The 27,628-nt window shown below is 40.8% G+C and overlaps 2 protein-coding genes across 5 annotated transcripts in view; both read right to left on the bottom strand.

Annotated features, from left to right (window-relative positions):
- Window positions 1-122: 122 nt before the first annotated feature.
- LOC145454577 (galectin-9-like) lies at window positions 123-7,896 on the bottom strand. The gene is made up of 7 exons (XM_080332570.1): window positions 7,816-7,896; window positions 6,632-6,711; window positions 6,319-6,530; window positions 5,939-6,084; window positions 4,081-4,172; window positions 2,758-2,926; window positions 123-1,761 (listed from the first exon to the last, which is right to left on the bottom strand). The coding sequence occupies exons 1-7, from the start codon at window positions 7,837-7,839 to the stop codon at window positions 1,615-1,617; spliced, it is 870 nt and encodes a 289-aa protein (XP_080188696.1). The 5' UTR covers window positions 7,840-7,896; the 3' UTR covers window positions 123-1,614.
- A 2,700-nt stretch (window positions 7,897-10,596) lies between these two features.
- LOC145454575 (galectin-6-like) overlaps window positions 10,597-27,628 on the bottom strand; it is a 29,644-nt gene continuing 12,612 nt past the window's right edge. Inside the window, exons 4-8 of one of the 4 annotated variants that reach the window (XM_080332566.1) lie at window positions 17,837-17,965; window positions 15,319-15,348; window positions 15,068-15,159; window positions 12,817-12,988; window positions 10,597-11,650 (exon numbers count right to left, since the gene is read on the bottom strand). In XM_080332566.1, the coding sequence (XP_080188692.1) occupies window positions 11,501-11,650; window positions 12,817-12,988; window positions 15,068-15,159; window positions 15,319-15,348; window positions 17,837-17,965 (573 nt within the window). In that variant the 3' untranslated portion in view covers window positions 10,597-11,500. The remainder of the gene's footprint in view (window positions 11,651-12,816; window positions 12,989-15,067; window positions 15,160-15,318; window positions 15,349-17,836; window positions 17,966-27,628) is intronic. The other 3 variants (XM_080332569.1, XM_080332567.1, XM_080332568.1) reach the window with 3 other exon arrangements.

Genomic DNA, 27,628 nt, shown 5'->3' with positions numbered 1-27,628 from the left:
GCAGGAGGATATGTGGTGCCTTTAAAATTTATTTAGGGCACCCCGCATCTGAAGAAATTCAGAATCTACACCGTTCTACCTGCGGCTTGAGATTCTTATTTCTTACACTTGACAAACACCAGCCCAACACACAGCAGAGTATATTACAGCGTACCTCTTCAAACAGCGAGCGACGTATCGTACTACCTGGAGAGGAGTCAGAATCAAACCATGAATTATACCCGCGAGTATCAAAACATTAACTCGAACGTACACGAGATACCAAAACACTTTCAATATGAGTCATCCTCACTTATGCTGTTAAGTTCCAGAATATTCCAAATACTAGTATGCAGTAAACAAAGCATGCACAATATATACAACAGTTTAACAATGTCTCATGTAACATGAAAATCATCATTTTCAAAAGCATCTTCCCTCAGACCAGTTGTTATAAATTTCTTTATTGCGCGCTATTATTCCGTCTCCTAAATAGTCAAAAGATATTGGAATCGCCCAAACGTACCAGACTAAACTGAAAAAAACTTTTTTTGCGAAACGCACACGATTCCACAGTGGCATTTCATCACAGGGCCCTTTCTGCTGTGGGTGGAATTTGTGGGGTTCAGATTGCCAGGACTGAACTATTCGAGGTCGGCTATTTGGAAGCATATGGACGATTGAGGATGTACTGTATGTATCGAAGGTATGGGCCAATTTACGATGGTCATTTTCGGTCAAGTTACGCGCTGCCGATCACTTTAACAACACACTTCGAGCAGTCGGATGTTGATGTGTCGTGCATGTCGCGGTAATGGCTGGCACAATGTAAAAAAGGTTGGGTACCCCAGGGTAACAGCTATTCATACGTGCTAGATTTTAATCATCGTAAATCGTACGTGCACTGCTCATGCTCACTGTTCAATGCTGATAAGGGCAATGTTTATTTTCGTCAAGCTTGCTAGATCTCTCCGATATCAATTGCAGTGATCCATACGAATTTGTAATTTGCTTGAGTCCTGTTTTATCATCTATCGTCCGTTTTGTTAAACAGTTAAACAAAATCACAATAAGCTATATAGCGGAGTAGTGATCAATCAATAATTGGTAATTGACTGAATGTAAAAGAGTATACAATTGACACGATATCACGACAATCAGTAACGACCTATTTAAATATTCAGGTAGGCCTAATAATAAAATGTAAATTTCGTCTTCGTCCTTTGAATAGCAAATATACTTGGCTTTTGTTTATCAAATTTTGTCAGTTATGGAGATTTTTCGGATAGATTGAATCATTTCCAGGGGCCAAATCGTCAAACTGGGGAAAACGCCGTACATCACGGGATGGATAGGTACTAGGCAGATGGAAAATGCTGAATTACAGCAGTTTGTGGCACCATGACAGTGATTCTGCACCATGTAGATGGATTTTGCAGCTTCAGATGTTGTCGCCAGAAATGCTTCGCCCAGGGATAATTAGCAAAGTACTTCACAGACCTTTCAGTTTCTATTTCTATTCCTAAAAGTGAGACGGTGATTGTATGACTTAAAAATGGGCACTTTAATTACTGGAACTTCAGTGGAGATTTAGGGATATATTCCACGAGAATATTATTGTCTTCCTGACAATAATTAAAATGAAGAGCTTGTCACGGAAGTGGCCCCAACGACCTCAATCTGGCGTATCAACGTCAGCGGTCTCTTTCGGTGGGAGAACGCGCATATAGCCATTCCGTTGAGTTCCGCTCGGAATACTCCTGGGTCAACGTGAATCGTTATCTGAGAGAAGATGGAAAGAATTATGAATTCTGCAAGTTCGTTTCATTAGGTACGTACATGAGAGCAAGTAAATCGAAGTAATTCCATTTAAAAAAATACTGAAGTAGGTCTTGCCTACTTACTCAGACTACTTCTAATTCTACTTTAAAGATATTTCCAGCAAATATACGTACAACTTGCATTTTGTAAAGTAGAAAAAGATTTTGTGATATGTTAGCAAAACTTTTTATGAGTGAAATTGTCATGACAACTTGGCGATGTATAACCCCTGTATCACGGGTAGGCTACTTGACATATGCTCGGTAATTGCACAATGTAATTAGTCATTTGGTGCAAGTGGCGAAACGGCCCCCTGCAATTTGGACATAGGACAGATCATAATAACTGCTAAAAGTATATGCGACTCCTCTACCAAATCTACTTCGTGGAACTACTTACTAACACCAGTCTTAGTCGAGAGCCCTTATGTACCGAACCAGCCAGTTGCGGTGCAGCCTACGAAAGTTAATGATACGAGACAAGAAATTTGAATATATATATGACGTGGCATTCACTGATTAGTGTCATAAAACGATCTGATAACACTAATCGGACTGATTTCGAAAATGTAAATTATAATCCGACCATGGCATTGGGGAACTTCCTGAAAATCGCCATCAACTATGTAAATTGGCATTGTTCAGAACTAGGGCCGTGGCGGAAAATAACGAGGCGTTGATGTCGAATATAGAATTTTGGTGAACAATGCGTCTTGCTAGAGCGTGACATCACGAATCTTAGTAGTTGGGTGAACAATATCACCGAGCCCCTAAAACTGACTAACTGAATCTCCGGGGTTCGGTCGAACATAGGTGAGGAATCGCTGGATTAAAGTATCTGTTCCACGTCAGATTACTATATTTGATACCCATCATTTGTAATATGAGCAAGACGTTTGATAGTAGAAAATGGCGATTTCAAAGATCTAATTCCGAAAATCAATATAAAAAATTGAACCTGGTATGGCACGCCGTATTGGAACGGAAACGGGACTGACAATCCCCTTTCCTCATGTCCCCATGCACCACTGAACTGGGCGTTCCGCACGATCTGTCTCTCATCGAAACGGACGTTAAAATGGAAGAATATATCGCCCCCTGGTCCAGTTCTGAAGTTGATTGAAAACCTGAACAAAAATTCAGTCAGTGGAACTTTCGACGTAAAATATTGTAGGCATGAGTGGGATGTAGCCTGCCGATTCTATAAGTAAGAATCATATTCATGTTAAAAAGAGTAAAATCTATGTGCTTTATTAGCTTATAGATTATAGTCGTGTATCAGTACTTGTTCTTCTGCGGAGTACTCAAGTACGTTTTGCTCACTTATACCACTTACTCTAGTGTCGATGTTTTTAGACTACTTCCATTTTTACTTAACGCATTTCTAGGGTAAACTACTTGCTTTTTACAATTTGGATTTTGTATAGTATAGAAAATATTTTTGGCATATGCTTGCATCACTTGCACGAGTTTAAATGCCATGGAAACTGGCCAAAAGAACCCCTGTATCATGGCAACTGAATATATTTTCAAATATATTGCGCCTCTTTTCATTGTCATCGATCATTTTGCGTAAGATGAACCCCGTATTTTCAGATGTAGTCACCTGCGATCAACTTCTACAACTATGCGACCCATCAACAAAGTCACTTGCATTAGTGCTTTTCTGACCTTCATTTTCTTTTTCCTCTCGAAGAAGTTTTGACATGTCTTTAAAAGTGGTACTCCTATACTTGTAATCGAGTAGAAATTTACGGACGGTGTTAAATTATCCTTATACACAGTTAGGTGACGAGAGAGCACCTATTAGTTATGATCGTTGCTTTTTTTGTGGTCTGGCACGATAATCTTACGATGGGAAAGTATCAAAGATGTGGAAATCGTTGCATAGCTGCTCGAATCTAATCATAATTACCCTAAATTATGATACCAAATTATCATGCAAATAATTAGCCTATAACATAAATACTTGTCATCGGGGCCGTAACTGCCGCACCCCAAACCCCTCAATTGGGAGGGCGAGCTCGAAGGGCCCTAAAATTATTAGTGATGACTTGTTTTTGTCATTTTGTCAACACGAACATTTCCGGTAAATATATCAAAATATGTTTTTATCAATTAGGGTCAACTAACTTATATAAGTTGGTGAAAGTTTTCCTCTTAATGGGGGGCCCAAGACCGACGTTTTTTTTGGGGGGGGGGCTGATGAAGTGCTGTTTCGGTCCTGCTTGTCATTGCTAGCACAGCAAACGATTTAGAGACTATACTGGTAAATGCATACCTGTGAGGACGTCGATTTTGCGGTATTCCTGTCACGGTTATCTTGCGACCTCGGATGTTTGGGAATGGCACGTTAAGGGTTTGCACTAAATCCTAAATAAAAAAATCTCTCGGTATATAATGGGGTAGTTCCACTTCATTTTGGAAACGCGGTGGCGATAAAGATAACTCGACCCAAATCTGTTTTGTTGCTATATGCTTTACCATGAAACTGGGCTAAACATGGACCCAATTTCGACTCTTGGGGTACGACCAGGATGGTGAAAGTATCCATATCTAAATAAATTATCCATATGGATATCAATAATCATTCAACAGTGACGCATCTCTCCATGGTCGCGGATCACTGACTGGCATATTGAAGCTGATCACAAGTCACAAAAGTTCATGCGGAGGATGGTCATTAGTTAGGGGATTCCCGAAGATCGCACGAGTTTTCTCGACTATTTCCTAGTCGGCAAGCATTAAGCCTTAAGCCATTCTTAAATTGCTTACTCAGGCCGGGCGCAAACAAACGCGAACTGCTGTAGATATCGTGCACACTGTACAATGTACAATTGTACATAGTGTTCACTGTACGAAAACGATTTGGCGGGCCGGATTCCGGAATTCTATCTATCCACGTATAGAAGGAATATATCGTATTTGGTGTAAACTTAAAGAAATCAAAGACCTAAACTAGAATACCGATCAAAAACTATTATTTGTCTCCGTTTTGCCTTTAAAAATTCCACCAGCCCAAATTTCACTTTGAATCTTTGATCTATGTTTCCGGCTTGAGGCATTAAGGCATAAGACGCCGTAGGAAAAATGGGAAGTCATGATTGTCACGTGACTAAAACCGAAACAATGAATCAAAGAAGACAAGGAACTAAAGAATAACCCACAGTCACTATAATTTGAGAAGTAGGCCTAATAAAGTGGTGGGGATTGCGACAGACTGCGGCCGCGGCTCACATTATCCTGTAAGACCGGAAACAGGCTGGGAACAGCTCAAAATCACGTTACGGGCCTTATGTTGCCCGCCACTGCTGTACAGAATAGCGATGTTTCACAGAATTCTTTTCCAATTTACACTAATACAGGAATGTAATTATGTTTCCCAGGTGATTCAGTATCTCTGGAGGTATCTTTAATCGCGCCAATTTCACGAAACGAGAATAAAGCTTTCGGCTGTTGTCTTCACAAAATATTATATGATATTTGCTTTTCATGACTCCTATATATTCCTCTGGCGAATCGTATTGATTTATTTTCCCGTCGATTAATGATTGATTAATTTGTTAGCCGGTGGTAGAGAATCGTAGCGAGGAGTTGTTTAGAAAGAATAGTTAAATATTAACTTCGCCAGCACCGGCTTTCTGTGTTTCCACGATCAACCGTGTACTGTACAGAACAAAAGTTTGGATGTTCAAATATGTCTGTATTTACATGGTCTTGTGGTACATGCACTTCAGTAAAAAAGAGGCCCTTATGGTGGATCATAATTTATGTCGTAGCCTACTGCACGGATTCAGGTTCCAATTTATCAGTTACGCCATAAATGTAAACGATCTTCATGCTAAACCAAATTTGATTTTCCCCAGCTGGGACTAATACTTCTACATAATGCAGATACTTCAGAGTTTTCATCAATACGTTATCGCCAACCTCTTGAATTAATTTACCTTTCCGGTGGTACAGTGCTACCTGAGAGTTACATTATCCCGTTGTAATTTTGTCTTGAATATGGACGACTATTATGGCTTATGAAACCATACAAATGGACCATCGGCTAATATATATTATGTCACCGTCGAATACTGGTAAATTAAATTATTTGCTCAATAAACAAATATAAATGTGATTCAGTAGCATACCGGGGTTGGGACAGGCGCTGGTGGTGGAATTGATTCGAAATCGGTGCGCACCAGAGACAGAGCTACATCTCCCTCTATGCGCATATATCGAATCGATTGATAACTCAGGCGGTGCTGGTATTCGAGAAGATGACGGCCGTTGACTGCTACCTGTGAACATTTAATTGCAAAATGAAGTGACAGAAATATTCTCCACCAAATCTATGGAATGTCCATCCAATCTAGCAATCTCAGCGGATGATACATCTATATTACGAAGTCGCAGCTTCGTGTAGATTTTGAAGGAGTTTGTTGTGAGCAGGACGCTTGAAAGTTGAAACTGAACAGATTCACGCCGACGTATTGTACGAACGACTGTGAAAAACTATCTGCGTTTATACGTGCCTTGAATTGATGAGGTTGACAAAGAATGATAACTTTGAACGGTTTTCCCATTTGGAATGGGAAGCCAACGGGGTGTTTATCCCAAGCTTGCCACGTTCCACTAGTTCTCGTATTTCGCACAACTTCCTTTCGGGGATTAAATCTGGGGTTGAAGTGAAACGCCACATCGTCGTGTTCGCTTGGACCAGTATGAAAATTGATGTGAAATCTGCAATACAGAAATGGAAGAGAAAGTTAAACGGTTCTGCATTGCTGTATTTGCATATTGCTTTGAAGCGACTACTATTGAAATAGTCCTGTTGTACGCACCTTGCCCCGGTAGGTGTCCCATCCACGCATATCATGAGTTGTGGCTGCATGGCAGTGAGTCCAGTAGTGAATGGCACCACCTATTGTGAAAATGGTGTTGTGAAAAACGAAACATTGAACATGATACGATGCATGGTTTATGTTTCCAAAATGTTAGCCGACAATGTTATATTAACATTGTTGTCCTACCTTACCCAGACATTGCTTCATTGATCATTAGCCACCATTGTTTCCTTTCTTTTTTATTTTCCTTTTTAACTAACATTTTTACAACCAGACTGTATAGAGTCAAGTATACATATTTGATGTGGGTGTGATCAGACTAGTTGACCTTCACGGTTGTATTGATCCTATCTGATACCGAATACTGTGCAGATGTGCATGCATATTTTCTGAACCACCATCATTGTCGCCTGTTTTTTATCTATTTTGGTTGGATGAAAATTTAGACTCTCTCACTCACTCTCTCTCTCTCTCTCACGAAACAAGATATATTTGACCTCACAACGCAATCTCAATGGTTAAAGTTGCATGCTCGGGATCACGAATAAGTATTAAACGTCCTGTACGTTGAAATAACGATATTTACGATACTAGTAGATCTCTGTGTAGCCTGTTGTAACATGTGTAAATTAGAAAAGGAAGGTTTAAAAATTACTCAAGCAAGTAGTTTGAAATTACAGGCATGGTCATTGGTCAAGCAGTCACATATTTTAGCGGTTATCCGGAGGTGGCTTGTAGGAATTGACGGGTGCATCTTCGGGACTATACCGCAATATGACACTCTACCGATATAATTAGACCCATAAAACGGATGGAAACGTTCCCCGAACCTACTATCTACTTACAACGGATAAAAAGTAAGTAGATTTTCAAAAAGAAAGCAGAAGTGGAAGTAGTCGTAAAACACAACCTACGAGTACACCAAAAAATAGAAGTAGCCAACTTCGTTACTGAACTGAACGCCTCTGATGATATGTGATGGAATCACGACCTAGAACAAAATGATGACGCTTCCGGTTGCAATCTGAGCTGAGGTATAGGAAAGTATGGACATGGAAACAGATCTTTTAAGCGTCATGTCACACAAATGAAGCCTCTATCTATATGATCTCTATGATATTCAATCATCCCATATGCATTGCTACGAACATATACATTGAGATAGAAACATTATACTGTACCGGGTTGTAGATCGGACTATTCATATTCTTCGATATCACACCGACTGATCTATATCTATATAATTATATATATCTAAATTTTGGAGTGCATGTATTACTGCGAGCAGTCCCATTGCATAGACGACAGGTAGTCGATTTTAATTATATTGTTCTGTAGATAGTCGACTCCGCATCATTCTGACACTTTCACTTGATTCAGCTCGCTTTTGGCTACATTAAACGCAGAATCGGCTTCGTCCAAATTGAGTAGAAAATTAATTGTTCATTTCATTGTTATGCGTAAATGCAGATAACGCATCAAAAATACACTTCGTGCCGTTGCAGCTGCGATACTGCAGTAATTAGCACTTATCGCATAAAACTCACAAGAGTTGCACCATCGGGTTGTTGTTGTTGTATGGTATTTCGATACCGAACAATTCCGCAGACACTGTATTACTGTGTATCGCACACACATATATACGGTTAAAATTCTACAGTAATTCTTCAAAAACAATGCTAAGCCTGGGCTGAAACGGTATGTCCACTAGATAAAAGCACCACGACGAAACAGTATGAATTAAAAGCAAGGTAGCCGAATTTCCCGCTCCAACGCCCGCGTTTTCTATTTAGCGTCATTTATGCCCATTTTCAGTCGAATCTGTCCATTATCCTAGCTGTAACAGCTGTATAGGCAGACGAATTGCCAAAAAGGAGGACATTTAGGCGTCCTCGGAGTACATTTTCAAAAACCTGAAAAATGAGGGAAAATCTTCCTAAAGGAGGACGTGTGGTAAGCACTGTTACCTCTAAGGGTAAGCTGCGTGCTGACACGGTATCTGCACACAAATAAGCCGAAGTGATGATCTTTTTCTTTTCTTCTCTAGTCGTTACGCACTGTTGTTCAAGGGACCGCGCAGTGCGTTGGTGACTGCGCGCAGACTCGTGAAAAATTAGAGGAAACATTGATGGTAATTGGTAACCCTAAGTAAAGCGAACAACGCTAACTGAAGGCTAAATCCACAAAATACAATGCTTCTGTGTACCCGTACGTTTGCGAAATGGCCATGGCTGAAAGAATGCGCAGAGTCAAGTTTGAAAAACTGATGATGCCGCATTTTCTTCAACAGTAGACGCCAAAAGTCTACAATTTTATTCGTTTACTTTAGTGAATAATTTTACTTTTTTTGCTAAACTTTTCTCTACCATTCTGTTTTAGAATGTGATGGACATAGTTGTGCTAAAGTAAAAGCGACTGAGGCTGGCACGGCCTTATATGAGTTCATTGTCGGTTGCTGCAGCATTAATCGTCACAGTTTCACAATCATAATCACTCATAATGCGGTTGTATATGGCGTTAAAACGAACGAAGTACTGTTTACTGTGTCATAATCTAGTAATATAGGAATTGCGAACCTGTGTCCGAATTAAGCGGGGAATTGTCCGAATAACGTACGTTTTTCTACGAGCAATTTTTACTTTTGCTCCATTCTCGAATCAAGCGGATTCGACCGTACATGTAATTATTGATATTATACAGCGTCACCGCGGTTTCTATAGGACGACAGCGATTCGCATGATTAAGTAGTCACAGTGAGCAAGGAATAGCCAGAAGGCACTGAATAGCATTTGGGCCTATATGTTACTGATCAGGATCAATTGCTTTGGAAAATCGCTCGGCTATGGCTATACTTCCGCTCTGTATGCTGTATGTAGCCTATTATAAAATAAATCGTACACCGCATATACCATGTAGAGCCCGGTCCAATAATGCTTTTCGCATTTTCTGAAGTCTACATTGTTCAGTTCACATTTCCATGTGCGAGCTATCACCAATCACCATCCACTCATTCAGCTGACAATTTACAAGACTGCGTGATTGGTGATCCATAAATTTGTGGTACGACGCTCAGTAACAAATATTTACTGAAAACGTCCACGTGCAACAGATAGAGATTAGGCTATATATGTGTATTGTGCATGGAGTAGGAGTTCTGTGAATATGAGAGCTCTAGTGCTACACAATTCGAGCTGACAAAGGCTACACAGTACACATGAATTGGGAATATGAATCGTAACAATCCGATAAGTACGGTGACCAATAGTAGAGTAGCGGCGTTATTAGTACTTCAGTCAGGGCGGTACCGTCAAATCAGTTCGAACTTCCTACTACGCACATAGCGAATTGTTTTAGCGCTGAAGACCTATCTTGCCTGCTAACGAGAATAAATTATGTTGCTTCCTCACCACTGAAACGAACCAGAGCTCACCCAGACTAAAGTAAACATGCGCGGCGGTGATCTCACTCACGTAAATAACCAAATACCAAACACCCGTGAGCTTGAGCATGTCCCAGCTGACACCAAGCGACCAAAACTCGCGTATTAGCAGCAATTTGTATCGACTACCGGGTTTTGAAATACATGCGACACCGAATCCTGACCGCTAATACTAAGGGATATGATGCGCCTGATGCCTTCGCATAGTAACCTACAAATGTCGTGTAGGCTAAGCTAACTTATACGAGAAGTTAGTATGTAAACTCGCACAGGGTTATTTTTCAATCTAGCTAGATCTTTGACATCAATATGGAAACTCGGCAGACAGGATATCCAACAGAGAGGAATATGGCACCGGTCTAGTGCCAAACTTCTTTGGAGTGTGATTTGCATTTCTGATATCACGACTTCATTTCATCCCATTTTATAGTGCCTGCCCTTTTGCGAATAGCCTACTCGCAATCAACCGCCTATTTCACTGCCGAATGCAATCTCCATCAGCAGTAGTAGCAATCTCCATTCATCAGATGACAGAAATATCGGTTTACTGCGTATGAGTGATATCCGCGCATATGTGGAAAGCGATTACGAAAATGTACAGTTTACACATTAGCGGAAGCTAAAAACATAAAAGATCAGATATGTAGGCCTATCGAGGGGGTCACTGGTCAGTAACGAAGAACTGAAACATTTTTTACAGTATGCAAGCAGGATTGGCCTATTCTTCCAGTACATACTCAAACTCAATTAAGTGGCTACGTCTTCAGGCTATTTTACTTTTTCCACTTGAGCTGTTTTCGAAGCTTATTTGTTAAGTTTTAATTCTTGCCAAGCATAAAGTAATATATAAAGAGACAGATGATCATCATCGAGTGAAATCGCCATAAGCAACAGGGCGATGCAAATAATGTAAGACGGTAACAGATTATACTGTTGGAAATTGCGCCTATTATGAAATTCGAAAACTGTCAGCGGAGACTGGATGACTTGAGTGTGGCGATTGACCGACTTGAGGCGAATGAGGGATAGTCGCTAAGAGATATGTTGCAATTCCGAAAGTAGCCGCCTTTGAACTTACTACTTCTACTCGAAATTGAGTATAGAAATTTACATCGTTTCTTCTACTTCTAATTGAGCATAGCAACGATGACCACTTTGACCACATCTGCTTCTGATTGAATTTGATTGAAAAAAATAACGACATAAATTGTAATGGCATGAGATAGTGAGTACGAACAACTGTGACCGCCTCGGTATACGTTGTCGGAAGTATGGGGAACAGAACCACGTCACATAAACTGCGTTGTTCGAATGAAGTATAGCTTGCAACGATATCAGTGGGTATGTAGGAACGGAAACAAGTTCAATACACGTTGACTATCACCAAAATCATGCGAGACAGATAAGTCCTGCGGCCTGTGCGATCGTTACTTGAATTTCACGCAAGATATGTCTGTCGACCCGTGGAAATCCACCTGGCCGATGAGAGTGAGAGGACGCTTCCTGTGGTTGAAGCGGAAGATCTCCATTCCGTTCAGAACCACGCGAAACGATTGCTCTTCCACGTGAATCGTGATCTGCCAACGAAACGGTGGTGAGCATCGACTTTTTTGCAGACACGAAATCGTCAGCAAATCCGACTCGAGTCGCAACATCTCGTTGATTAGACTGTAGATAACTAACCTACGGATATATACGAAACACCCGTAGTCACGCTTGCTTGCCCGGAGTAAATTACTGCTCAGCAATCAGAACGCAACATAATTGCTAATCCCATAGCTGACGACCCGCGCGCTTAAATTCAATAAAGTTGATCTTATTTGAAAGCTACAGTCGCACTGATTCCGAATATATACATTAAAATCCAATCAGGACAATGGAACTCCCTTGAAATACACCTCAAAGTGTAAAATTCGGCATTGTTCTAAACAATCGCAGCGACGCAGCACAATGACCATAACAATGGCCCTTGCGTGGTTGCGATTGTTCAGTACAATGCCGATTTTCAAACTTTGAGGTGTATTTCAAGGAGGTTCCATAGCGCTGGTTAGATTTTAATGTATATTTTCGGAATCAGTGCGACAGTAGCTTTCTAATAAGATCAACTTTATTGAATTTAAGCACGCGGGTGGTCAGGTCAGCTATGGGATCAGCAATTATGTTGCGTTCAGATTGCTGAGCAGTAATTACCTCCGTGCAAGCAAGCGTGACGACGGGTGTTGCGTATCTATCCGTAGGTTAGTTATCTATAATTTGACTTGACTCGAATCATTCTGGTAACGATGGAAAATGACTCGACGCGACTTTAGTCCCCTTTTGTATTGACACAACTTGTACCCGAGTAATTGCGTGTACCAAGTCATATGACTTCATACATTCCATACATAATGTGATTAAGTCTCGTCTATCAGTACCGGCACTTGAAAAATCGACCCAGAAAATGCCTTTCATCTATTTGAATAATGTCAAGAGTGAGAAAATGAGTATATTATGAATGCGATGCATTCGATACCACCCAGGAGTTATACAGATAAAGGAGTTGAGCCTGACTGAACTCGATACTGAACAGTGAACACAATGACTTGGACCCGGACTCTGACTCGACACTTTTCTCCCTCACTTGTATACTCGGACTTGACTCGTTGATGAATTGAAAATGACTAGACTTGACTCAAGTCAAAACTATTAAAGTAAGATTTTACTTGAAACTTGTGACTTGGTTAACCCTGCAGCAAATATATACCTTGTACGGCACGCCGGGGTAGAAAGGAAAGGGTATAGCGAGCTGACGCTCTTCGCCGCCCCATTTCCCGCGCAGCATGGAGTTGCGGACGATTCGACGCTGCGCGAAACGTGAGTCCATGTGCATGTAGATGTCGTTGTCCGGAGGGGCTCCTCTCAAGTCGAAGGTGAATCTGAAAATCGCATCGGAGATGGTCAGTAACGGATAATGTGTGATAATTACGTTATTATTATTACTAAATACTTACTTCTTAGCAAAGGTGGTCAATAAGGAAGTGCTTCTACTTTTACGTAGTAATAGGTTTTGCCTGATTTTTTTCCATACTATACATATATACTAAACTACACTTTTTACATATGTATTTGGAAAAGTAGAAAGTAGTTTTACGAGTGAAATTGTCGTGAGAATGACGTGAGTGTCCCCCGTATCACGCGGTAACTATATTTTCGAATATTTCATCATTTAAAGTGTGCGGGATTTTTTTTTGTGGGATACGGCCATTTCAAGTAATTCTACACCAAACCCGCGAGATTATCAAGTGTTCGCTGTGACCGAAAAGCGAAGATTTTCAAGACTTCCACCGAGTGCAAATCAAGTCAGCGATATACTTTCAGGTACAAAAATCAGTTTGGGCAATTGAGTGGAATGTAACCATGTCAACAGGGGCGTGGTGGGCTTTATGTAGGTAAAATAGATAATAGACACTCTTTTACTGCTGCAAAGGCAACAACCTTTCAAACAACAGAGCCCACTTCCTACTTTCATGTGTAATCACACATATTACGAAACATAGAATATAAATTTTTTTGTTAATGCGGTAAATGACAAGTTACACACTATTTTGTGCAAGGAAATAGCAATCAATCATTCAATTGTGTTTATTTAGGTTGCTGGCGTTTAAATTAATTATTTGTGACCTTGTGGGCCGCAGCAAAATGTATTCACGGACCCCTGTGCCTGTATGAAATGTATATAGTAGGGATGGTGTGAACCTCTGAAAGGTTCAGGTTCGTGTGAACGCGAACCTTTTTGAAAGGTTCTGTGTGAACGCAAACGTGAACCTCATGACGTCACGTGACGTTGCTAATTGAAAGATAGGGTTGCTAATTCCAACCCTATCTTTCAGTGAAGTGATAGCTAAAAAGCCTATATTAATGTGCACGATACCCAGCGACGACTCGGGCCACATAAGGCGACAATGCTGAAGTACATATTGGCGTTTTAGGTCGTTAAATGTATCAACCTATAGGCAATCACATGATACAATACTCCCATAAAATCAATATCATCCGTCGCTTTGCCAACAATTTCGACGAGGACTTATCCAGGGAATATAAGCTTACGCCTTAACGGTCTTGGCCATACCGGACAATGTATTCGGCGTCTGAGTGTTGCTGCATTGATATTGAGCAGAGTGTAGAACAGGTTTCTATACTTGCTACCGATATTAGACTACCCCACAAGTTATACAGCTGCAGCCAATACCTCAATCGCACGGATTTGGTTTCAATGATAGGCCTACAGTTAACATATGAAGTCAAGATTGACCCCGTACGCCTGCTAGGTTTGTTACATCAAAAAACGATATCAATCTCATTGATTGGTTGAATAAGCATCATTCGCTGACTACATGTAGTGTATTTTGCTCGTGATGTTGTGTGATTGCGGGTTAAGTTCACAGCAGAGAGTCACTAAATATTCACAAACGGAATGATGGATATTTCGAGCAAACTTTTGTAACGAAGCAAGTAAAATTTTTAGGATTGTCAAGTTGCATGCTCGTTTTGTGTTGATTTTTCTATACATAGAGTGACCCGCAGTTAAAATGCAATAAATTCGAACCAAAGATGTCATAATGGAGTGAAAATTGTAATAGTATATATGAAAAAAGTTCACTGTGCAGAACCTACCAAGGTTCTGTTGTGAACGCGAACCTCCAAATTTCCGAGGTTCACACACAGAACGCGAACGTGAACCTCACGTTCACACCATCCCTAGTATATAGTCTCGGATGTGAAGTTTCATACACTGTTCAAATCGGGGCCTACGATAACTTAGGTTATCGTAGGCCCCGGTTCAAATGTTTTGTTTATGCCTCCACTAGAAGCAGGTATTTTGGGGTTTGGTCTGGAAACAAGTTCGAAAATATAGAAAAGAAACTCTTAGGCTATTATTCGAACATCATTATTGAGTTTCAACTCTTAAATTTTGACTATGAATATAAAAAGACGCGTAAGAGGTATGTGATTACTTGCGTGGTTCCTGATCGAGTGGTATGCCATTTATGACAATCTTATGTCCCTTGAGGTTGCTGAAAGGCACGGTTGCGGACAACGGTACACCCTGGAAATATATGGACACTGGAGCAGTAAGTAGGCCTAGCCTATAGAATCTTCGCTGGAGATGCGATGTAGAAAAAACGGCAAATACGACAATCTATTCATCGATAGTAGCTGGGATTTATATAGTTGTACCACAAGAAAATTTGATAGAAGTGCTTACCGGATTTTTAAAAAGCTTTGGAGGACGTGCCTGCGAAAAAAATAGAGTTTGGCTTATACGTTGGATAGTAGAAGGAAATTAAATTGATGCTATACGCAGTGGTTCTCAATCTTTTTGTGTCCGCGGACCACTTTTTGTCTGTCAAGGCCCCCGCGGACCCCGTAAGTTTTAGTTCACATTTAGCTCAATTATCCTTGTGCAAATGTTAAGCTAGTGTAAATTGTAGAAATTGCGCTTTTTTTGAAAATGATAGGCATATAAGCTATGCGAAATTTATTTTCAAAGTTTCATAGGGGAATCACTTAATGGGATTTCTGCAGCTGCATGTCAGAAGCAAAATTATTTGTCGTGTTTTGAAAGTCTGCGAATCGATTTGATATGAATGAGAGACGAAAATATATTTTCGCAATGTCAGGGAGAGGCGAATGAAATAATAACGCGTAAATCTTTCGACAATGCCTTTGGGTATGACCGACCATATGAAAAATTTTTCCAACGAACATATCACGTTCAGCCTATTCATGTCCATCCGGAAGCCCGTCTTGAATTTCTTCTGGAATATAGTGGTTATGTCGACAACAGAAAATGAATTGGGCGGAGAGGTTTCAACCAGGGCATTGGAGCCGGAGCCCCTTAGCCGCGCATTTTGAATGGAGCCGGGGCTAGAGCTGGAACTCTACGTGAAATTCATATCGAGCTGGAGCCGTCCCAACTATAATGGCTGAATTCACATAATTTAACAGCAACTCTGCACAAAATTAAGAATTGTTGCCCCCTTTTCTATCTAACACCGCATGGGATTTGACAGTAGGGCATCAGTCACATGTTCACAGCTGCAACCGAGGGCACTGACTGACCAATCTGATGGTTTTCACTCGGAAATTTTATGGAGTTGGAGCAATTTGACATTTACGCCTGCTCCAAACTCCTGGACTTTCAACTAATTGAGATAGGTTAGGAAATTCCTTCGGGTATTCTTTTTCAAGCGACTGTGAATGTTCCCTAAGTTAATCACAGTGACAGCTTGAAATCCAGAAAGTTTTGCAAACATTCCTAATTTAAGATATTCACAATGTATGCGAAGTAGAACATTAAATTCCTTCCAACAGGCTTACTTCAAGAACTATGCATGGCATCCGGAATTTCACTTGTTGTGACGCGAATTCATGACGTATATGTTTATTCGCACCACCCATCTATATGTAGTATATTTATATGTAGCCTATGCACATGCGCAAATATATAGGGAAAGCAAAATGGATGCACATAGAATTATAGAAGGTCTAATGCAGTGGTTCCCAACCTTTTTCCACCCACGTACCACTTCGAGGTTTTACGCAGTGCTCGCGTACCACATAGTTTACGCACGCCGTAGGGCGTATAGGGCGTAGGCGGTCAAAATATTTTCACCATTCATGACGTAATAATCACGTATTTGACTTATGTGGGCCGTGGGGTGTAATAACTAGGGCGTCTTTTACCTTAAAATCAGAGGATTTTGACCTAAAAAAACTTAATTTTGACGAAATTTTAACCTCACGTACGCAAATTAGGTGTTTTCGCACATAACTTTAAAGTTGTTTTAGGCTACTTATATTCATTTCTGGTTGAGACTGTCCGTCCTTACGAAGAAGTTAGGCCTGAAAAAGCGTTTTTGGCTTAAAAACTGACAAACGTCGACACGAAAAAACTTTATTTTAACGATATCTGGGCCAGTAGTTACAGCACGTAATATGGTGGAGTTAATTAAAACTTGTTGTAGTACCACCTAAGATACTTTCCTACATTCTTGGGTAGAAAGCGTCCGTCCTTACTAAGTAGCTTGCCAAGAATGGAGAAAGACCGTTCAACAGCATTAGTTGTTGTCTGACAACACTGAAGTTGTGCGTACACTGCTGGTGATACACCATGTTGCTTCATTCTGACAATGTTGTCATATCACAATTTTTCATCATGCGCTTCTTGATAAAAGAACCATGCAATGCCCAAGCAGTCTTGCTTCAGTAAGGATTTTGCGGTACGTTGAGCGTAACACCAATTCAATTGTCAACCTATTTGTTTCGTTTGACAGTTTATGATCCAAGATGAGCAGACAATGGGCCAGCCGTCTATAACGGTAGGCCTATAAAGTAGGCTATAAGCTGTAAAATATCAAAATCTACGATACGAACGCAATGGTGGGATCAAAAAAATTTTGAGTTTGTAAACAATTTTGACTATTTTTTGACTTAAGGCTTCAATTTTGTAAAAGAAAATCGTCCTAGCAATAACAAATTCTATTAAACTATAGGCACTATCAGCCCGGGTTGATGAGATGCATGGAATTGTTTTTCACCACTAGTCAAAAAACTTCAAAAAATTCAAAATCAACCCCACCTGAACTAATAACTTCCCTCGGTCGAAAAAAAAACATAATCTACTCGCGTACCACCTGGAAGACCTTCGCGTACCACCAGTGCGTACCACCAGTACGCGTACCACAGGTTGGGAACCACTGGTCTAATGGGAAATAGAATACCTTCGATGGAAATTCCACACTTCTGCGCACCGTCGTCAAAACGACAGCGTCTTCAACTATCAGATACTTCACCGATCGAACAGGTATCCGATGTTCATACTCCAGTACATGGCATCCGTTCACAGTAACCTTTACTCACGATAATGATCGGTACAATTAGCTCACGCTCATCATACGTGCGTCCAAGTATCTCAGGGTGGTCCAAAACTATGAGCATGGCGGGCGGGAGAACAAGTATTGATATGCGATATTCAAATGATACACAAATGCTTTCTCTTGGCATAGACTTGATTGACGAATTGTTGGAATCGTGAATACACAAACGAATTGCGACCAATTTGGTAGAGAGAGGGCCTATACTATATCGGGTTATCAAGCCAGTGCTAGAATAATTTTGAGCTATGGCTCGATTGTATTCGAAAACTTACGGATCACTTTGCTGGAACTTCGAAATATATGAGAGAGAGAGAGAGAGAGAGAGGGAGAGATGATATTCTTTTTCGCCTGCACCATTGAGATGATTTGACGACGGAGATGCGATAGGACCGTAAGGTCACCTAGTCTGTACCCCCATTTTCCTCCTCCACGCTATCTGTGGTTGCTATTCGCCTAGCAGGATAGCAGCGGATACCAATTTACGAGTCTTTGATACGACCCGTCCCCGCGGATCGAACCCACAACCTGCCGATCGAGAAGCCGGGAGCATCACCATTACACTATCTCGCTTGAGGGAGGAATATGCTGTTTTAGATACGGTCCTGTAACCGTTGGGTAGCCTAATTCTCCCCGCATATACCTATTAGCTATTACCAATACCTACACCACAGTGGCACTCGAATTCGTATATTAGCCAACATTGCTTTATAAAATCACACAGATAGATTGGAAACTTGATTCCATGAGTACCGATAGGAATAAGTTAACAAGCGTTGATGAATTACCGAATTTGTCGTGATTCGCCAAGAGTGGAAATAAGGCGCCGACTTACGCGGCAAGAGTGGAAAGGCGCCGACTTACGCGTCACAATATTTACGAGGTGGCGGCCACCTCGTACGAAATGCTCAAATGCTCAAGTGATTTGTGACCACTGACCAGTAATTAGTAATCAGGCGAATCGACGCGACCTCGTTGGAGACGTCTTCGTTTTCGATACGCGCGTGTGCCAATTAGCGCGCGTATGATGATATCCCGCTGAGATGGTCACGAAATTAGGTCAGTCATTCCCGTGCGCGTGGCAATCGTCGCTAGCCTGATTTATCGCATCTCGAACAGGCCTGATTCCGCAGGCTTGAACATTATTAACAATCGCATTTGCAATAGGCCCAGTTCACACGATATCATCGCTTGACTGAACACTGAACATGCACTGCACAATCGCATCTTCATTGGCGGCTTCTGCCTGTTGTGCACGATATCATCGCTGGCCTACACGATAGCATCTCTAATAGGCAGGGTTGCCATACCGTCCTTATTTCTAAGATTTCTCCTTATTTTTAAGGGTCTCGTCTTAGAAAACTCAACCGTCCTTATTTCTAAGAATTGTCCTTCTTTTCGACTTGCGTCCTTATTTTGTCTTACTTTCAACAACTGCAGAACTTCGATCGTATTGCTCTGGTATCTGTGTTGCATAATATTCTAAAATTATGCTTTTGCGTCGAGATTTTATGACATCATAAATGAAAGGAACTCCCGTGGCGTACACACCGCAGGATTTGACTTCTAAGTGATGAGATAGCTGTGGCAGTGGGCGGTATAGCAGTTTCGGCTGTTCCAAGCTATCGCAGCGGACGTCATTTTAGCAGTAAACAGCAACACTAGGTTTCTGCTGTCTAGTCTACAGCAGAATAAGCTGTGGGAAGGCAGCATTTATAGCGTACTGGAAAAGGGCGCAGTGCAGTCGACACGTGGGTTAAAAAGTAGTAAAGTTATATATCACTGATAAATTTATCTAAATTATATTGCACATATAGTTTTAACTACTAATAAGGCTAAATCTCATTAGTTAAAATGAGCAGCCGTAAAAATGTTTTTCGTGACGATTGTGAGAGAGAATTCATAGCTATCAAATGAGGCTTGAAGGGCGAGTGTTTCGCACATAGCAATATCTGCAATTGTGACATTAACCTGGAGGCCGTAGGAAAGATCGCTATTTCAACTAGCATTGATACCCCAAAACACAAGACGTGTGTCATAATGATTAATTCGAGCCAGTCGATGCATTATTTTTCACAAGTCGATCAGCACCGACGACCACAGGCTACAAGGCAGCTGCTGCTGAGGATGTCTGGGCATTCCATACTGTCAAACACCAGCAATCATTTCTCTACAACGATTGCACATCGCAATTGTTCAAAGCAATAATCCCCGATTCCAACATCGCAAATGAGTTTGTTACTGGAGTTTTTGCTCCATACGCTCAAAAAATGATTTTGCCTAAACTTGATGTACAGCCATTTTCCATTTAGGTTGACGCCTCTAATCAAAACGAGGTGAAGAAGTTCGGTTTATCACCCTATGAGGGCCCCAGACCAACGTGTTTTGTGGGGGGCTAACGAAGTGCTGTTTCGGCCCTGAGTAAAGGTAAACTTAGACCACAGCTGTCGTGAGATCCATGAAGCACTTTCTATTAACAAGGAGTTGCAAAAGCAGGTTGTTTCTTGCGAAAAGTATGGAATGCGATATGCCACAGCTCGTATAAATACTAAGTATGTACAAAACCGCTATTAATGCTAATCTTATTTTTCGACTGTCCTTATTTTTGGGTCCATGGCGATGGCAACCCTGCTAATAGGCCTGGTGCGAAATATATCATTACTGGCCTAACTATCGCGTCTCGATCTCGTATCTCTCGCTGGTTTGAAGACAATGCGGTCGAGTTTACACTGATTGTCATATTGATTAAAGAGCGACATCGCCAAACTAAATAACATCGAATCGCTGAAAACAGACTGTAACGTGCGTAATTGATTTCCGCTAATACTTGAACGTAACGATCAGAAGAAGTGTATCATGGCTTGACTTCTAAAAGAGGTAAAACGTCTGAACCAGACATGGGGTAATCGCGATTAGTAATCGTAATCGATTACGACGATTACAGCATTTTCGAGTAATCGTAATCGCAATCGATTACATTCGAAAAAAATCCAAAGTAATCGTAATCGTAATCGACTACTTCACATATGTAATCGATTTCTTTGTGAAAGAACGATTACTTTTTATTTGTACAATGAATATGACATAACCGAACATTCGTGAACAAGGAAGAGATATTCTACCAGGTTATTGATAGCGCAAACGGTTGATTATCAAGCACCACTGCTTATTATTACGTCAGAAGTATTAGCTTTGCTCGTCCTTGCGTATAAAGTATCCACACGTAGTAAATATATATTCGATGGACATTGTTGTGTGATTGTTAGAACCATAGTGTCCTATATGGTGTCGACACAGGCAAATCTCACGTCTCAGTGAAATTGTATCACGTCAAAATTTCCATTTGGCTACAGGCAATTTGACGGTCATTTTTGACCGGCTTGCCGAGCATTAAATTTGGTAAAACGGGTATCAATCGAAAGCTGACTCTGTACTGATTACGAAAATATAAATTTTATTCCGCTCGTGGCCCTGGAACTCCCACAATCAGCCTCGAATTTTTGATTGTTATGGAGATTGGCATTGGGACGCAACAATGCTGAACAATGCTGTCTGGCTCTTTTTCTCTTGAGCTACTCTCTCGTTTCGCCAGACAGCATTGTTGCGTCCCAATGCCACTCTCCATAACAATCAAAAATTCGAGGCTGATTGTGGGAGTTCCAGTACCACGAGCGGAATAAAATTTATATTTTCGTAATCAGTGCAGAGTCAGCTTTCGATTGATACCTGTTTTACCAAATTTAATGCTCGGCAAGCCGGTCAAAAATGACCGTCAAATTGCCTGTAGCCAAATGGAAATTGTGACGTGATACAATTTCACTGAGGCGTGAGATTTGCCTGTGTCGACACCATATAGGACACTATGGTTAGAACAGTGTAAAAGCCATGACGTATATCAGGTTATCAATACGCCCCAGACGCCACTACCTCGCAGCAAGATAATAATCACCACTCTGCCTAGTTTCTAATAGTAACTTATGTATTGATGTTTGGTTATGCTTATTTAAACGCAGTTTGACCGTTGCTGCTTGGCGAGCAGTAGGCCTATCTATGTAGTATACGTTGTAACGGGTGAATAACTGCAGTCACGTGCCGGGGTTTTCCCCGCACATGTTTTCGGTGTCGGGGCCCAGGAAATGTGTGGTTCCCGAAGGATCGTGTTTTAATTTGTTTATATTCTTTTCGTTTAGAGCGAGTTAAATTATTGTTAACCGTTTCCAATAAATATCATAAACCGTTTAATGACTGATATAAAGATGCCAAGAGGGACGTGTTAGCATCAAGACCACTGAGCAGCCTTACAATAATGTAGCAGTCTACAATCGACTCCAATCGTCTAAAATAACTGTTACATTAAAGTTAACAATAACAACTTTCGACCAAGAAGAATACATGATGACACATGCTGCCAATATAAGTGCAATGAATTTGCAACAACAACCCATGATGGCACATGATGTCAATGCAAGTGCAATGAATTTGCAACAAGAACTCATGATGGCACATGCTGCCAATACAAGTGCAATGAATTTGCAACAAGAACCCATGATGGCACATGCTGCCAATACAAGTGCAATGAATTTGCAACAAGAAACCATGATGGCACATGCTGCCAATACAAGTGCAATGAATTTGCAAAAAGAACCCATGATGGCACATGCTGCCAATACAAGTGCAATGAATTTGCAACAAGAACACATGATGACTCAAGATGTCAATGCAGATATCATGAAGCTGCAAATGATGGTCAAGAACCTACAGCAGCTATATTTAGAAGTGGAGTATCTCATGCTTAATAAAGAAAATAGAAGCTTGGTGATATCGAAATCAAGATTAATTGACAAAGTCTTTGATGAGTATTCATGTACAAAGAACATTCGTGTCAGTCTTCTCCATGAAGATGGAGATCAGACAGTGAAGATCAAACTTGAGTATGAAAATGAAGTCAAGGCATTTCAAGAAGCCAAATTACATATCAATGATTGGATGTATGGAGATATGAAGGATGACGTTCAGGAATGGTGTAAGAGATCAACTAATATCAAAAGATCTGACAGATCACACGGATCTAGTCTTTCATCACTATGTTATTCATCTACTGCAACAAGACGGATAGAAGCTATTGCCTTGAGAGAACTTGCAAAATTGGAATTATCCCAATTACGAAAAAAGGTTGAACTAGAAACCAGGCGAAGAGAATTAGAAACCAAGCAAAGAGAATTAGAAGCCGAACAAAGGGCTGTGGAATTACAACACAAATATGAAGCAGCATGTTTGCAGGCAGAGATATGGGAAAACGCTGATGAAGAATATATTAGTAGAGAAACTAGGGGAGTGTCGATGCCGATGAATACCACTGCGAAATCCAAGAGTACAGCTGAAGGTAACATCAAACATTCCTTCATTCCAATGAGTAGTGACATTCCACCAATCGATCCTATGAGCTTAATTCCTCAAAAGGAGGACCATGAAGTTGGAAGTTATATCATGAACAGTTCACCGTCCAAAGCATGTGCCTCGAAAGAATACGATATCCCTATTCTATCTGCTCCTGCAGTACAACCACAAGTTTCAATGTCAGTAAATAATACATGTTTTGCTACTGACTTGGCAAATGCAATAGCCTCTGCTATGAATGTTCCAAAAATTGAAATTATGAAATTCAGTGGTTCCATCACCCAATATGCGCAGTTCAGAGAGTCATTTCAAGTAAATGTTGTAGAGAAGATATTTGACAATGGAAAACGTCTAGCATTGTTGCAACAATACTGTGACGGAAAACCAAAAGAATTGATTCAGCATTGTTCCATGTACCCACTAACTGAAGGCTACGCTAAAGCGATGGAAATTTTGGACGAACAATATGGTAACCCGATTGTTATTTCACGAAAATTTCTTGATGAATTAATCAGAGCACCTCCTATTAAATATGATGATGCTGGTGCATTAAATGACCTTGCGAACAAGATGAAAGAGTGTTATCTCGTTCCACTACACTTGAATCGGGTTCAAGATTTGAATACCTTTGATAATATTGTGAAGTTATCATGTCGACTGCCAACAAAATATCACGGCAATTGGGAAGATGTGCATCAAGACCGCTGAGCAGCCTTACAATAATGTAGCAGTCTACAATCGACTCCAATCGTCTAAAATAACTGTTACATACGTATGTATTGTACGTACACCGGACGAAGATTTGAAATATTGTACTCGTCAAATAAAACATTACGATGGCTAAAATCAACAGCTGCTTATATATATCATAACCGAGCCGTTCTTTGCCGTTTCTCGTAACGGCACCTTGCAGTGACTGTATTAAGTGGAAGGTAGAATTTTAGGTTCACTTTACCTTATTCTCATATGACTCTACTTGAAACGGGCGCCAATCGTTATTTCACAATTCTTCACTCGACATTTATACCTGTCGCCATAGCCATTCGCTTATACACCATGTTAGCGTGGGTTGTAGGTACAATCAGGACCAAAACAGCAATTCGTCCCCCACTCCAAACGTTGGTATTGGTAGGGTTGTAACCATGTCACAATGTTACGAGTCACAAGTCAATATCACTCTTATAGTTTTGACTCGAGTCAGGTCAAGTCATTTTCAATTCACCCCGAGTCAAGTCCGAGTCCAAGTCAGCTAGGGTCGAGTCCAAGTCATAGTGTTTGACTCGACTACGAGTCCAAGTCTTTATGTTCAAAGATCAGTTTTCAGATCAATCTGGTTCAACCCAATTTTTTCAACTCTGCTCGAGTGACATAGAATAGATCGTATTCATAATATAGTAATTTTTATCAGTTTTCACAGTTTACGACCCTATTTCCATGTACCAGGACTGCATGATGATAGACGAAAGACAGATAATGTGGTAACTTTACTATTCTTCGAAGTTACATGGAATGTCTGTCTTGGCCGTTCTAGTATCGAGTCATATGGCTTGGTTCGAGTCATGCAAAATGACTCGAGCTAAAGTCGAGTCAATACAAAATCGCGACTCGAGTCATTACAACCCTGGGTATTGGGGCCCCATGGTGGTCAGTTCAAGTTGTGAATTTCGTCATAATATTGGTAATTGCATTATATTGTTATTCATTCAGATTTACCGGTAGAGCTGGGGGCACGTAATTCATAATTATAGCATCTGGTATGTTGTTATAATTACTTTATAGTATGTTGTTAATTCGTGACCTCCCGCCTTTTATATAATCAAAAGATACTGTAGTCGCCCAAACGTAGCAGACTAAAAGAGAATTTTCGTGAGACGCACACACAAATTGTCATGTCTTCATTCTTCTGTGAGTGCCCCTGCTATAGCAGTTGCATTGTTGGGGCTAAGATTGGAGGGACTGGATTATTCGTCACGCCCACAGAGCGCGGCTACTGACAATGGACACATACCCAAAGTTTGAGCTAAGGTCATTCTTTGGTAGCACACTTTGTGGAGTGGCATGTTGGCCGAAATTGCAGACGTCTTTTAGCTTGTCGTGGCGGGGTAATGACGGCCACCGAAATGCATATTCCTATAAATTATGCATTCTTTTTTTCTTGAGGGGGAGAGGTATGCATTTCAAAATCAAGCTATTTAGAGACAGTCAGTCAGTCAGGTTTATTAATATTTTCATCGTTTCAAAACATCACAAGACTGCGATACAATGAAAAGATAGGAAGGTGTCGAAACAACTTGGAGTAGCCATTAAGATCAGACACTCACCTTAGCCTAGGCGAAGTAAATAAGAGGCATGCACACTGAATGAAAAGTAATGCAGAGAATATAAGATGCAAGCGACAAAATGGGGTGGCATGTGGCGGAGGGCGAGGTCGATGTTAGGTCGTGGTCCGGTAATCCTGAAAACTGGCTAGTATTGATTTAGAAGACATTAAATCCCGAAGCTCGAAGAAAATTTTCAAGTTAATTAACTCTCATGAAAATACTCTATTATAATTTATGTTGATTTACGAATTACTTTTGAGTCCCCTTAGAGCTCGCTCCCGGTCCTATTGGGGAGTTTGGGGTGTGGCAGTTACGGACCTGGCAAGAATGCAAATTGTTGGGTGCGGCGAATGGTCCTGTATAGAGTTGGGCAATGGGTGCATTATGACGTAGCAAGCAAATGACGTATGATTTATAAAGAAAGTTGTTATCTCAATAGACCTTATTTTCATCGCAAGTCTTATATTGTCTTCCAATATCTCCAATATATTAGTTCTAAGAAGCAAAACAAATGTAATCGTGAGTAATCGCGATTACTTTTGAAATGTAATCGTAATCGACTACTTCCTGATTTTGCTGTAATCGTAATCGTAATCGCGGGATTCACAAGTAATCGCAATCGATTACATTCGTGAAGTAATCACCCCATGTCTGGTCTGAACCATTCGAAATCGGTGCCATCAGGTTCGAACATTTTGATTTGGGAAAACTGTCGCCGAGGATGCGGAATACGCGCTCGTATTTAATTGTTCACCAGAGATCAGGTACTCGCTAATTGACAGCACTTCCGGACTCTTTAGCAAGCTTATCATACGCCTAAAATCGTCAACATGAAGAGATTATATGATCGTCATTTACACTTGTACTTAACCCGAATTGAATTGCTGCGATATTGGTAAATTTGAAAAAAAATCCATATCCCGCTCATTTTTCGACTGGCTACGCGCCTAGGGTGTGCTGAGAAGAGAGAGAGAGAGAGATATGATATTCTTTCTCGCCTGCACCATCGAGATGCTTTGGCGACGGAGTTGCGATACGGCCCCATGAGGTCATCTAGTCTGCGCCCCCGTTTTTTTTTCTCCTCCATGCTATCCGTGATTGCTGAGCGCCTAGCAGGATAGCTGCGGATACCATTTTTCGAGTCTTTGGTATGACCCGGCCGGGGATCGAACCCACGACCTACCGCTCGAGAAGCCGGACGCATAACCATTACACTATCTCGCTCGGCACCATCATAGATCTCCTCTCCCGACCACGCGTTCAAATAGACGTTCTGCTTTTCTAAAATCAAAATTATGTGCGTCCATATTCGTTTACAAAACCATTATTGAGCTAGCTAGCTTCGTGATAGTCTTGGTACTAGGAGCGCGAAATTGGAAGGTGTGTTGGTGAGTACCTGCAAATTGGAATTCAGTACTACGCATATTTGTTTCTCTAACAAGGCTTTGCCAGTAACATTACTCGGGAAATGCAGCAATACAGCTTAAACACCGATATAATGAGATAACGATTGTCGAGACGAAAGCTACTAATACGGAGTCAGACTCAAAACCCATTCATGGCGATACTGATTAGAATACACGCTTCTCGTTTGACGTCATCTATATTTCTTGTTGTCTGCTCGATACATTCGTACTCTGGAATTGTCCCACAATGTCATTTTCAAAGTGTTATTTTCGTTATTAACGTGCAGTATGCCATGCAATTGTCAGATATTGATGCATCACGAGATTCTGGGTGGCACAAACTCTGAATTTATTCGATTCGTTTGAACAGGGAACCTTCTATATTCCGATAAACTTGATTGCTGGACGTACTCGTTTCGAGAACAACAATATCGAATTTTAAACTATTGATCATTTGGCGGACAGTCGATTTCTATTGATAAAATCGCGGCATGTGGATGGAACTGGAATTAATT

The sequence above is a fragment of the Botryllus schlosseri genome, chromosome 13, assembly GCF_051294905.1.
Source record: "Botryllus schlosseri isolate E-star chromosome 13, Bs_hap1, whole genome shotgun sequence".
In the NCBI taxonomy this organism is placed as follows: domain Eukaryota; kingdom Metazoa; phylum Chordata; class Ascidiacea; order Stolidobranchia; family Styelidae; genus Botryllus; species Botryllus schlosseri.
Note: the sequence above shows the minus strand (reverse complement) of the source record. Positions and strands in the feature narration are given on the sequence as shown.

What these genes read in the sequence shown, in the direction of transcription:
- LOC145454577 (XM_080332570.1), bottom strand. Translation starts at nt 7,839, where the DNA reads ATGAATAGTCCGATCTACAACCCG. An exon ending in ACCTCATCAATTCAAGGCAC is followed by an intron (nt 6,085 to 6,318) that starts GTATAAACGCAG and finishes GTTCACAGGTAG; the next exon opens with CAGTCAACGGCCGTCATCTT. An exon ending in AATACGGCGTGCCATACCAG is followed by an intron (nt 1,762 to 2,757) that starts GTTCAATTTTTT and finishes ATCTTCTCTCAG; the next exon opens with ATAACGATTCACGTTGACCC.